Source organism: Poecilia mexicana, unplaced genomic scaffold (genome assembly GCF_051168715.1).
Source record: "Poecilia mexicana isolate PSO_F unplaced genomic scaffold, ASM5116871v1 scaffold_4, whole genome shotgun sequence".
Taxonomy (NCBI): Eukaryota; Metazoa; Chordata; class Actinopteri; order Cyprinodontiformes; family Poeciliidae; genus Poecilia; species Poecilia mexicana.
In genome coordinates this window covers 17,815,257-17,829,756 of record NW_028263373.1, presented here as the reverse complement: position 1 = coordinate 17,829,756, position 14,500 = coordinate 17,815,257, and the positions used below count along the sequence as shown (strand labels likewise).

Below are 14,500 nucleotides of genomic sequence, written 5' to 3'. Positions count from 1 at the left end.
CCAAAAAATAAAGAAACAAAACCCCAAAAGTAGTAACAGAAAGTTGGACCTGGTGAGCCGGTCAAACAGAACAAAACGGTACAGCAGGGGGCCAACCCTATACAGGGCCGTCGAAGCCCCTACTAGTACCGGACTAGAAACAAAAGAACCTAATGCAAAAGAAAAATCGAAAACAGGACAACCGGTCCCACCAGGCCAAACACACAACGGAAAAAACAAACAAAAGGTACCACATGGCAGGCTGGAAGCCTCAGCTGCGGCCCACAGCGGCTGGTCTAGCGTGCGGAAAGGCGGAGCCCAGGCAGGAATGGAGGGGAGGCTCCCTACATGCTGAAAGCCAGCCTATTTATAGGCGGACCAACAGCCCCACAAATTAACGTAATTAAATATCCAAAAAGAAATTATCCAAACTCCAAAATATATTTACGAAACTCATTTAATCAAGGTCTATTAAAAAACAACAAAAAAAAAGTAGACAAAAATCATAATGTGCCCGAAGCACATAACACACGGCCTGTTACTTGCACTCATACCAGAAATTTTTTTTCTTAAATGAAATGACCAAATGTGCAAAAGTGTATGCAGTTATTGTGCATACACTGATATTTTTGACAATTGTTTTGCTTTCTCACATATTTCTGGGGTGTTTCTAATTAAGGAAGCGTAATTTACAGTTTCATGTTGTCCACAAAGTGTTTGTTAGGAAACGTTTGTTTAAAGCTAAACCAACCCGCTTTGTAGGAAGCGAATTCCAGTTTGAGTCTGACATTTGACACCTTTTCCCTTCTTCCATTCCGCACATGTTCCTTAGCATTTCTTGCAATTTGGGGCCTTGCAGATAGAAAACAGTTTGGTGGTCTATCAAATGCATCTTCTGCAAATTATACACAGACTTTTGCTGACATCACACTGGGGTTGACTCCAACTTACTTTCCTCTCTCACACACTACAGGTTGTCATCCATATTTAGCTTATTTCACTGACATGAAACAGGATCCCAGTCGAAAGACTTTTCTTGTGGAAAGACGTGCTCAAAGTGATTTCATCTTAGTACTTGCTATCAGATCACCTACTGCTTTTGCAAATGTACTATAGTTGGTCATGCACTTTGGGGACTGTAGGTGGACTGCTGCAAAATCAGAACATAACTACAACTATTTAACAATAAGATTTATTTTTAGTGTACACATGTTTTTCAAAACAGGAGGACATTAAAATGATGCACATTGGCATTAAATGTCTTGATATCCTAAAATATAACCTTTCTTCTTTCCTTCTTTTCTTGTAGGCGTTCAGACCATTTCCTAAAAGTTATTACAGGTATTAGTTCAATTTCATAAGTCCAAATTAGGCCTTTTTCTTATCATTCATTGGGCTTCATAAAGTTTGCACTGCTTTCTAATGGCCTTTTTGACTCAGGAAAAATTAGCTAAATTCTGTGAATTCCCTCATTTTCTGAAGAATGTCTTTATCTAACAGGATCTTACCTTAACCCCTGACAGCTCCTTTCAAAATCATTCCATAAATACACTGAGCAGTAAGAACACACTTTCCTGAAATCACAATTTTCTTTTATAAGATCTGATGCTTTCTAAGCATCAGTTGACATCATTTTCAGATAACCTTGCGGCAGCTTGAAGAAACTCTACTTTACAGTTGTATTAAAGCTGTTCTGCTAAGAACATTGGGACAAAATTCCACCATAAATATAAACTGATTGTCAGTTATCGCAAACATCCCAAATTGTGTCACAACCAGCTATTATCTTTTGTGGGGAACAACTTATTTTGTAAAGAGCCTGGTTGCTTTTCCTCTTATTTAATAAATTAAATTGCCATTAGAAAAACTGTGTTTTATATTTATTTGTTGGATTTTAATATGTGTTTATGTGTTTGACAATCTGAAACAGGTGTGACAGTCGCCTTCTTCTGCCTCTCAACTACTGTTGGCTTGTTGTTATTTTAAATGAAACGAAAACCTGACTGTTTTCCCTAGTTAAAATATTTTTTTCACACTCCACAGGTATCTCAGCACTACCACGGTTAAAAAAAAGCAAGTAGAAGAATTTGATCCTCTGGGAACTGACATCATCCTGATAATCACTCTAGCAGAACCATAGACACTAGAAGTGAGGCATGCACATGTTTGTGTCTGTATGACAGAGAGGTATTTGGCATCTAAGAAGCAGCTTGTGTTTAGTGTCTCACTGATGCAAACTGATGTGTACTAATTCCACATCTGCTCTAACCAAACAGGGTTTGAGAGTTCAGCCAAGTCACAAAAAAATCACTTCCTTACAATTTATCCTCCTATTCTCTCTCACTCTTTTTTCCTCTGTACACGAATTAAACTTAATTCCCCCCAGCATCCTTTTTACATTTTGAAATGATGGACCACTAAATACATATGACGTTGGGTTTGTGTGTGTGTGTGTGTGTGTGGAATGAGATTTGGCTCAGCTATCTGGGGGAAGTGCGGCCCTGAAATAGGCTCTTGTCATGTGGGCTGAAGCTTTGAAGAACCTGATTGTAGCCTCACAGTGTAAATAGCCAAACAAACAAGCGGTGGGTGAAATGTTTGCCATATATTTACATTCCCCTACCACTCACAGCTTGGTTTCTGTCAATCTCAATATTACATCTGATTTGTTAGTTTCTTATTTACTTTATAACTTTTCTTTGATAGTTCTTCCTCCCATTCTTTGTTTTACCCACCCAATCCAATTATGTCACACAACTGGTGAATAGTACTCATAGTATTTGTTGTTCCAAGACTAAATTTGGAAACGGAACTTGTGGCAAGAATTGAGATTTTGATTTACATGTCTACTGTATCGTTGTTTACTGTAAAATGTCTTGAATCAGTTCTTAGATCATTTGAAACACTTAAACAGCTACATTCCCTGCACTTGCATTGTGGCGTGGTATTTTATATTCATCACCCCAATATAACCCATCCAGAGTTGAAAAATTGAGTCCATTTGGTACCTTTAAACGCAGCTGTTTATGCATATTTGTCCAACTGCTACAAGTTGCGCTAGGCTTTACACATTTGTTTTCCACAGCTGTTCTGCATAAAACACCACACTATCATGCACAAGTGAAAGTCTGGTGAGGGGAATCTATTCATAATTCAGAGAAACAACAAGGCACAGTCCATGCTGTTGTCAGTAATAACAAATTGAGGAGGAAAACAGTTGAATTTGTATCTGCTTATGGAGGTTGACTACATTATATATACTGCAGGAGCTGCTGAGTGGAGGGTAATAGGATATATGATGGATGGCCAAGCCACATGCGCTCCCATCCCTCTGGGTTATTCATCTGTTTATCTGCTTATTTATTTATTCTTTCACCCAGAAAGACCCTCACAAACTCAAGATTTGCCTAAGTTGCATAATAGTAAGAGGGGAAAAAAAAGATGAGCACTGGGCAGTATGGAAATAGGTCCAAACACTTCGAGGTCTGGACGTTGTCTGCTGTGCATGTGTCAGGTGTACTAATGTCTGTGCTGGTTCTGGTTGTTTAAGTGATTTGCAGCATCTTAAGTTTTGATAAATCCTATTTCAGTTTGAGAACAAAGAAAAGAAAGTTTCCCTCTGTGAGGTTTCTGTGAAACCACGTTAACTCTGCGTGCATGCAATTTGCAAAGTTAACTAAGAACAAGAGTTGTTAAGAGGGGTTGAGTTTTATAGCATTTTATAATGTTATTCCCTCATGAAACGCATATCTGGACTGTTGCTTTGATTTTTTTTTCTTGCCTGTTTGAGATATTGTTCTACATTAACTTTCTGTTACCTTCATTACTATAGTTTTTAGTCTTTTATTGTCTATTTAATGGCTTCAGTATATATATATATATATATATATATATATATATATATATATATATATATATATATATATATATATATATATATATATATATAGAGTCAGCCAAAAAAAGAAAAAGAATAGGAAATCACATCTACCTAGACCCCTGTGACATGAGTTAACGGCCAGCACATGTAATCTTCAGATAACTGCCTTTCATGTTTAACCCTGTCAGTGCTCCACTATCAAGGGTGTCATTCAAGGACCTGCATGTGCCCTGGGATAGGTCACCTCCCCTGGGCCACCGGGTCTCACATCCCCTCTTCCTCAGCCCACTCTGTTTCCCCCATCTGGCACAATGGCACAATTCTTTTTGTAAATGGATGAATGTGCAGCATTTGGTTACTGAAATACATTTATTTCAATATCCGTTAGAATCTGTTGTCCATCTGGATAAGCAAATTTCATGTAATTTAACAATCATGACAGAAAAACATCAGCCACTACCAGCACCTCCACTCCCTTTGCAAGAACGTTTTTCCATCATCCACATCTCAACAGTCCATGGCAACGACATATCCGCAGCTTACGACAGAAAAAAGTGGGGAAAAGGGAGAGAGGAAGGCGGTAAGGGGAGGCAGTGTGGTTAGGCTGTAGATCAGGGCTGGGAGGATGGCGGCACGACCAGGAGGTGACAGGGGAATAACATCCCTTTCTCCTCAATCGACAGGGACCATAACTCCTGCCTCTCCAGGGACAGATTGAGAAAGGCAATAGCCCTAGGGGCTGTGAAGCACGGATGCTTAGGAGAATTGAAAGTTAAAAGAAAAATGCAGTTTGCTGAGCCACTGCCACTGATTGAGCCAGACGTGTTGTTTGTGGCCACTGGATTTTTTTTTTTTTTTCTTTCTCGTTTTATGTAATTTAAAAAAGGAGTCCAAACGGAATACTGTCCAAGTTGATGATCAAACAGTAAATCTCCATGGGTTATTGGAGAACATGGCCCCACAGAGTTTCCTAGAGATACAAGTGAATGTGGTATTTGTGTTTTTAACCAGAGAGGTTGGAAGAGACTAGAACAGAAGTCTGTGTGGCATGCAGAGCAGGACCACCAAACCGGAGCTTGATTTTAAGTGCTGAAGCTCTTTGCACATCACAGACTATTTTGGATATTACTATGTTAGAGATTATGGATTGGCTGCTGTACTCTCTGCATGTTATTCCATGCTTTTATTTTAGTTGTATTTGTTTTTCTATATATGTTGACATCCTATGATTTTATTTAGATGTATAGATTACCTGCTAAAGCATATAATTATTGCTACGTATTAGAGTTTTTCTTTCATCCGTTCAAATTCTCTATCACCAGTTTTGTTCCTTCTCATGTAAGCAAACATTTGAGTGACAGTGAATTCCTTCAAATCTTTGTATCTCATCAAGCAAAGCTGTTTTCTGCGTTACATCATGAGAATTCCCTTCAGCCTATCCGGGTTTCAGTCTCTCCAGTCTTCTGTCTGAAACATCACCGTTCCCTTTCTACCACAGTTTTAATCCTGCACTCTGGAGCTTAACAGGCGAGAGCAGCCGCGGAGCGGCTTTCATAGCCTGATCAATTTCACAGCAGCTCATTGAGTAGCTTTTAATCCCCATTTTATTTTCAGTTGTAACCCACAGACAGTAAGTCGCTCCGGGGCTCTCGTGCTGCCCGCTGCAAGGCAAGAGACAATAAATTTTAATACATTGTCTCTGGGAAATTACACGTGTTTAATCATTGATTTTTATTGGCTCATCATGATAACATTATTCGAGCTGGTGAGGCTGGGATCATAAAAAGAAAAGAGCTTGAATTAGTAATGACATATTCAAGACTGAACTTGACAAATAGAAATGTGAGCACAGGCTAGTTTCTTTGTCTAATGCACAGGTTATTGATTGGCAGTGTAACTGTAATATCAATGGACAATATAGTGCAGTACTTTTTAAAACCCTCTTGTGTTATAAAGAAGAACAGTCATGAGCTATTTTATCTCCTGTTTTATTGAATCATTCTGCATGGTGGACCCAAGATTTACTAACTAGATATTTATTTTCAAATTGATTCTGAATTGAAATGCAACATATTTGTTTGTCTCTCAGGGACTCTATAGGATGCAAAGTTAACCTTTTTTCCGTGTAGCTTTACTATTTCGAATCAAAATTGCACTTAATTATTTTCATCTTTCTAAAATATTTGAACATTATAGAAGTTATTTGTTCAGTGTACCTAAAAGAAGAAAAAATAATCAATTTGATTTGAAAACATTTGTCTTGTTGTTTTTAGACTTTGATATTACCTGATTTTACAAAATACTGAAGTTCATGACCACACAGCTTAAATTATTTGTTTTACCGTGCTGAATTAACAGCTTTAACTGCATCAAATCTGTACATTTCTTCAAAATTTTAATGTTCAATATTCAATATATATTTACTGTTTTCTTTAAAAAGTAAGAAAATCCTATTCTTTTTTTAATGAATTGAAAAAGGAAAAAGAAGTAGAGATTATTTGATTTCAAACCATTTCAGTCTCTCATTAGCTTTAGTTGAACCCGAGGACAAAGTAACCTTTACAGTCCATACTGAGTTATTCATTTTGAGATTCAAGGTATTTTTGTCAAATTTATTAAAACTCTTTTTTTTTTCTTTTTTTTTTTTTTTGCTCGAATGTGTGGAAACTAAACAGAAACAGTATTTCATTTATTATCAGGTGTATGGAAGGATCCAAAACAATTTGGACTGAAGAAAAAAAATCTGTTGCATCCTTCTTAGCTTTCATTTGATGTTCTTAATTTTCTTTTACCTTCACTATATTTCATTCTAGCGAGTAGAGAGCATGAAAGGTGAAATTTAAATGTGTTGGCATCAAGATTTATCGACTGGTTATAAAAAAAAAAAAAAAAAAAGAATACCGGGATCATTAAGTCCAACTCTACTGCCATCAGGCTGATGAAAGCCTTCATACACACAAATTCCATAATGCCTGCTGTGTGTGCTTGTGTGTATAAGAGATGTGTTAAGGTAGATTGACTTTTAATATAAATGGGAGAGGTGTCTATTGACATCCATATAGTTCTGCCCTCTGTGTCCCTGGTAACCTTATTACACTTAAGAGTGCTGCAGAAAACGCACAAGTTTTATAAACATTGCATGAAACCGTGGAATACCTGTGTGTCTTTGGGTATTTCCTGCTTTGTTTTGTCTACTTATAAATGCCCTATTAAGGGCTGTGGATGAACACAGAGGTGCGTTCACCAGCTTACCTGTGGGTGCAGAGTGCTCTCCGTGTAAGTTCCCCCTGATGCGCGCACACATAAAACATACACACGCAAACTCATACTGGGGGCAGGTTAGCCCTGCTCGACACCAGCACCTGCTCCGCTGAAGGTGAAAGAAGTGCTCACTTGAGCTCATTGAAAAGTAGATGTGACAGTAAATTTTTCAGGCCCTTGTGAGATGGGAGATCTTGTTATAGCAGTCAGGATGGGGGTCAGGGCAGTGGCTGCTTGATGATTGAGGAAAAGAGAAGTAAATTCATTCTGCTTCGGGCACTTTGTCAAGTGCCAGTAGCTTACCGCTGAGAGCCACTCACCCATCACCGTGTTACGGCCCCAGAGGTCACATCCACCACCATAAATCTGCCTCGCCTCCTCGCCTGCTAAACCTATTGCCTCACCCCGACTGAGCACGGGCAGGGAGAGATGCTGCAGCTGCTGCAGCTACTGCTCATAGTCACTCAAATGAAAAAAAGAAGACAGAGGAGGGAACATAGATTGTCCTTTTTGATGCTGCTGATGGTGTAAGCAGAACACTGGGAGTGCTTTACACAAGGGGGTGAGGCACTCTTAGGATGAATGGTTGTGTGTGCGAGAAAGAGGAAATGCATTTGGAATGGATGCTATTTTGTATAGAAAAGTGATATGTATGCTTATGCAGTTTGATTATTAGCATATTTCCCTTTTTTTTTTTTTTTGCATTTTCAACAGTTTGCCCTTGTATATTTGAGCGACTATGTTTTGTTTTTAGCTGACATGAAAACAATTTAAAAGCTCAGAACTGTGCAGAACAAATACAAATGCTTACAAATATAATGAGAGAGGGTGTCTGAGTGCCAAGTTGGTGGTTTGTAAATCACAAAAGTTTCTCTGAAACCTCAGACTCAAACTCTCTTTCTTCTTTTTCCAGCCATGTGTTTTTCTCAAACTCTTCTATGATCTGCCTCAGTCAAGTAGAGAATGCCAACTCCTTTAAACACGCTCTAGCTTTCTCTGAGTCCTGTGGATTGTGATGAGAGGTGTTTGTGTATGAGGCTTCATGTCGCTCCTTGATTGCTTTTAAAAAAGGGAATTCAGAGACTTGGGTTGGGTTCCTTGTCATACTTCTCAATCTACTTCTGGTAAAGCTGCTGTCACAGTATTTATTATCTTGCAATGTATGTTGGCATGTCTAAACATGCATTTGACATGGGTCTAAACACCGAGGAATGAAACCCATATGTCACTTCTATGAAAAAAGCACGTTAATGATAACCCGTATCCGTCTTCCTTTGACTACTTACAGTGGAATAATGAATCATGTCAAAAAGGCCAAATGACTTTAAACTGATTTCCTGAACAGTGAATTCACTGGTATCCAGTTATAGGAGATTGTAACTGGGAAGATATTGTCAGCAGTGTTTTTTACAGATCCATGTGCAAAAGTAGATGGTTGCAAACACCGATAAATACTTCAATTACAATATTCTTATTATACACTTAAGAAACTCCCCTTTTAGAAACAGCAAGTATGATCCCGAGCTGCAAGGTAGAGCAGTTTTGTAGGTGGAGTTCTACAGGATCTTATAGAACAAGATTGTGTAGTAAAATGCCACAATATTTTTTGTGAACTAGACTTCTTCTTCATAAAGTGTAAGCTGCTTTTTGAAACTTTTGAAAGTCATTTAGTAAGGATCACCTTTTTGATTAACCAGCAACACTTGTTTACAAAATGATGGGATAGTGGTACATCACTTTTAAATTGTGTAGTAGAATTTAGATACCCTGAGGGAAAGAAAACGTAATAGAATGACAGAAAAAATACAAATGTTTCATAAGTATTGTGAGAAAAATTTGATTGACTAACCATATCTTTTGAGGATGCTAAAATTGGCTTGTGATTGGTAGTTTCCTTAAACTGAAGGACTAGTTCATAGTTTTTTAACGAATGTGGACACCATGTGATTCACTTACGTTCATAAAAGTAATACTGAGAGTAATTCAACACTAAAAGTAGGCAATGGAAGTACAAATTGAGGTTCATAAAACCTTTATTTATGAAAATACAAAAGGTAGCAATTCTGATGCTCCTTTATCACTAGTACCACCCTAGAAACAGATGAGCCCCATTGACTAGTCCAATACATTTTAATGGGGCACCTCTGTCAGTTTATTTAATGTCTTCTATTCACTTATTATAATGGAACTTCAGTGTCAGAAACTGTATTTATTCATCAGAACCACTATACACATTTGTGTGAGCCACATACTGCACATATCTGATGCACATTTCGGTAACAACTTATTTGCATGTTTTTTTTTCTCTCACTTTACTTCTACAGTATTTCACAAATTATTGAGAATTCTCATTGTTATTTCCTATTCTCTCATGCAGTCACATAAAACAGACACATTCACATAAGTAAAACCCATAGCGATCCTGTTCTTTGCTTCTTAATTGATAATTGATACATTATAATGGAATTTTTGATATTTTTGCTATATGCTTGCACTTTTCTGCAATGGTAGTAGAGGGCTGAAGTCAGTGGTAGGATAAAGAATCTGGGTCTGGTGAGGTTTTTGTGTATTTGTTGGTGTGTTGATGTTTGCACATGTGCTTGTTTTATAGTTTTACACATTTTCAGTGATTGTTTCTTTCTAGTCTTTGTCGTCATACACCGCACTGCAATTATACATCTTTGTGTGGTCATGTGCATTAAGTTGTCAGTGTGATTGTGTGTGTACAAATGTAAGCACGCATCTTTCAAGCTTGTAATATGTCACCGGCTGTCTGTTTTCAATAAAGCTTCTTATTAGCTGGAGATTACCCTGCCTGTATCTGGCTTCTTTCAGCAATTCACTGGAAATTGGAAAGGCCAGGGGCACACTGGGAAAAAAAGGAGTGAAAACTTCCTGAACCCAACCTTCCCTCTGCACCGCTCACTGCCAGTGTTACCCTCATCTTTTCAGAAAACTTTTTAGTTGTTTGTCCTCCACACATTACCAAACTCTGATTTGGTAAAATGCAGTTACTTTCCACGCAAACGGCATAAATGTTCTTTTTCCCGTGCAACACTAACGCTTTATCACAGCACAACTGTTCTGATTGAATTGATAACGACTGCTATGTTCAGTTACAGTTTCCAGTGTCGTTGGTGTCATTATTTGTAATACTACATCGCATGTAGGTTTCATTGTGATCTACATTGTGATGCATATTTTATTTTTTAATTTCAAGACAGTTCATGAACAAAGCCACATTTAAATGGCATCATCAGAAGGACATGCACTTTGCTTTATCAAATACAAGAAAAGACACAAGAGTTTGGATCCTGATGCTGTAGTGTGCCTGGGAATGTTTTAAGAAGCCTGTACGTCCAATGTCAAATAACGGACTTTCAGAGGCCCATAACAAATTATGTAATTATATCTGTAAAATCGCCACAAATTTGCCAAGTTTTGAAACTTTTGAAAGATTTCTTTCTTTTTTTTTACCTCCTGTCAGATCCCACTGTATGATCTAATGTGATCATCGTAAAATGAAACAATTTCTGAACTTGTACTTTTGTTTACATAAAGGTCTGTTTATGCTGCAGAAAGCCTTTTTGGGATATTTTGCTGGTATCATCATTTTACTGCTGTCGCAGGCCAAATCAGACCATCAGAGTAAAAGGTTTTACCTCATAAAGCTGCCCTGGCAGGGAGATTTGCCTTCCTGGATGTACTGTGAAGCATCAGGGAGAAGTTATGTAGTAGAACTAAAGAACATTTACTGTTTCTTCAATAATACAAATATTTTGTTTCCATCATCTAATATACTGCAGTTTCATTCTGCTAGCTTTAAATTTTCCAATAAGTGTCTTTTTTTTTTTTTCACAAACTCAGCATTTAATCTGAGTCACTAATGATGGACACTGAAGGATTTTACAGTGCTTGCATTCAAATGAATTGAACTTTCTGGGAGTTGGGTTAGAGAAACAGTTTACAGTCTATGGCTGTGTTGTCATCAATGCACCAATGTGACTCATTGCACATAGTTTCAAAATTCTGTGTTTACTTCAGTCTTTCTCTTACTTTGAAGTGTTTTTAATTCTGGCTTGTTACAGCAAAAGTCACAGCCACAGACAACATGAATGTGATTCTAACTGCAACTCTCTTCTAAGCAAATAAACACAGAAATGTGTCAAATTTGTTTAACCTTTGTAATTCACACCTAATCATTGTGTTTGACTCTTTGAGGACTTTTAGATAAGTTATACAGTGTAACGGCTGTGACAAATCAGCTTGGTCACAAAACAATGCTTTCCAGATTGTTTTGAGTCGCACCATTCTGTCCTGCTCTCCCTCTTCTTCACATCCATAACTTTGACATCTCAGAGAGATAAACTCCTTCAGGACACTGACCTCTCTCCTTTCGACTAGCCACCTGCCCTTCTGCCCTTTTACATATAAATGAGACGGAGACAGATGAAGATACTGCATAATGTGTGTAGATACATGTGTTAAAGGCATGCTGCCCACCCTGCTCAAATAAGCAGTCGTCCTCGGAGACCAATCCATAAACCAGTGTCGGGGTGGAGAGCAGCGGTGACTCGTCATGAATAACATGACAGAGACAAGACAGTTGACAATCAGAGGAAGTAGATAGGTTCACGACAAACGAAAAACTCACAAAGTCTACATATTCTATTCTTAACCTATTGTATATTTAAGAACTTTACAGGGTCCAACATACCCAGTATGTTTTGACTTTTCTGTTTCTTCTAAACAGAAAAAAGACTCAACAGCTTCAGGACTTACTTTTACTTTTTTTCAATAAACATTTTTCTTATTACATGATTTTTATAAAAAAACAAAAAAGAGATAAAATGTCACAGCTGGTGTAAGATAAGAGATATTTAAATATTTTCTGAAGATGTGTAAATAAACGTATCTCAAAATTTGATGTCTGTCTCAAATTTTAATTTAAAGCTTCTTATTTCATATTCAGATATGAAATTTCACATGTATATGAAACTGATATATTTAAATTGCTTATATTCAATTATTTCATTTTTATACTTCAAAGCATTTTGTAAGTTGTTACTTTCTGCTTTGATTAATTTTATATCATGTTGTTGCAGTGATTCTGTTCTAATGACCTTTTTTTGTATCATGATTAGACAAAATTTGTGATGATGTGCAGAAACAAAATGTTTTAAAATGTGCACCCAGGAATTCAAAGAGCTAACAATGCCTGCATTTGACTGTCTTCAGGTCAGTTACCCAATCCATGTGCTGAGGAAAAATCCCTGCTTCAAACATCCACATTGACTCCAGCAGATAAAAAGGTAACTTTCTTTTTATATATGCACAGAGTTTACATAATAAGATTATTGGTAATTCAGGGAAATGGTGGTTTGGGAAAACAGCAAAATGGTCTGAACAGGTAGACAACAAATTTAGATGCATAAGTCCCTTTCTGGCTTCCTCCAAACCTCCCACACAGGCTGCTCAGTGCTTAACTGACTGCCTCATCACTGAAACACATCCAGCATCCAGCTTTCAGAAGCAACATTTAACAAACTCGTCCCCCTAGTGGCCACCACTAAAACAACCTCTCATACACTTTAGACAATATTGCATTTACCTTTTAAAAAAAGAAAAAAATGTTCATCATTAAATGATGTAATGTAATAAGATTGTTTTGCAAGCTCATCTGGTTAAAAAAAACAAAAACAAACAAAAAAAAAAACATAATATTTATAATTTTTTTTAGTTTGCTTTATAACACTACATTATTTTTTTTCTAAAATTATCTTTTATTGCTGACTATGCTATCATTCCTGAAACTCCCAGTATGTGTTGAAAACTGATCTTAATGTTTGTTTTTGTATGTAATTGTTTTAAAGGATATTTTTTCTGCTCACATAAACCACTTTCATAATGTGTATGAATTTTGTTTTGATACTGCTAAACATTACACACTGCATACATTTACAGTTTAAGATCAACTCTTTGATTAAATGCAGTTTTTCTTCTTCACTTTGTCATTTTTCTTGTCTTGGCAAGCAGCTCCTGCACAACATCTTTCAATTGTCCTACTTCCGAACTGATCGAAGCCGACTCTGTTCTCCGGCTGCCCTGGCTTTGTTTTCCTTTGCAGCTGTTGGGTGGTCCGTGCCTCTCTCCCTCTCTTCTTGCGCTGTCGCACTCTCGCTCATTGTCAAGTTCACTCTGTCTGTTTCTCTTCACTTGCTGGGAGTTTCAGACGCTCTCTGAAACCCAATACCTGAGTGTACACAATTAAGTTCACACCAGAGGTTGTTGGGTGGAATTGTGATCTCATTCCGCACCATCTGCAAGTTAGGACAGCAGGATTTGAGCAGAGTGTGTGGCTGGTTAGTTGGTCAAGGTTAGCTAAATGCGTAGAAGTGGGCATGATGTGTGTGTGTTTCTGTAAGGAAAGGTTTGTAGATGAATAACAGTGGGAAATTGAAATATGTAATTTGTTATGAGATGCAAATAATGCATTTGTTTTAATTGTTATTTTGTGAAAAGCAAATAGAATAGAATTTCTTTTTACATGTATTGTAACAAGGATTTATTTTGTTTCTCTAAAGTTGAAAAATACTAAGATTAAAATTCCACATGACCGGAATGTTGCTCAAACAATTCAGAGTCACAAAGAAAACTATTCCTGGTTTACCCTGCTGAGCTCACCCCAGCTGACCTTTTCATCCTGCTAAGTGTTTCAGTTTTGGACCTGTTAGCCGCAGCTCCCTCTGTGTACAGTTCACACGCGATTGGGAGTCCCATGACAGGCCAGCTGGAATATCCAGTCCACTCTTTCATATGCACAGAAAACAAAGCCTCTGTGGAGTCACTAGTGGTCGGTCAGCATGTCAGTCATTCACAGGGAGTGTTTTGAACCTGGATGTGTGTACTAATATTTGGATGGTAGTTAACGCTTATGACTATGTTCTAAATTCAACTTAGAGTTTTTCTACATTAACTGTTACCTAGAGCAAACACTAAGCACAGACATGTGATTGAAAAGCTCTCTTTATAAAACTCCTTAAACATAAATAAGTAATTTAATGTATTTATTACTGATATTTTGTATTTATTACTGACTTTTTGTGTTAGACCGACCTTGTAACTTTTTAGCGGAAAATGTTGATTCCTGCTCTTAGGTAGAGTGACATCACACTTTTCTGTGTTTGTTGAAGAGTGTGTTGTTGTTTTGATCTTTCACAAATTTTTCCAAATTTTACATTTTCAAATCCATGGACTGCAAGGTAATTTGTGCAATATTGACAACCTAGCGGTGTGATCTGTGATCAGAGATGGGCCCAATCCAATCCACCATCGGTTCCTGGTCAAATACTGGTATCATTACTATTTACCGCAGTGCGA

At 37.4% G+C, this 14,500-nt stretch overlaps 1 protein-coding gene across 1 annotated transcript in view; it reads left to right on the top strand.

Moving 5' to 3' along the window:
- LOC106922345 (adhesion G protein-coupled receptor D2) overlaps positions 1-14,500 on the top strand; it is a 79,174-nt gene that overhangs the window by 51,882 nt on the left and 12,792 nt on the right. The window contains exon 24 of the mRNA XM_014994660.2: positions 12,359-12,432. Coding sequence (XP_014850146.2) covers positions 12,359-12,432 — 74 coding nt within the window. The remainder of the gene's footprint in view (positions 1-12,358; positions 12,433-14,500) is intronic.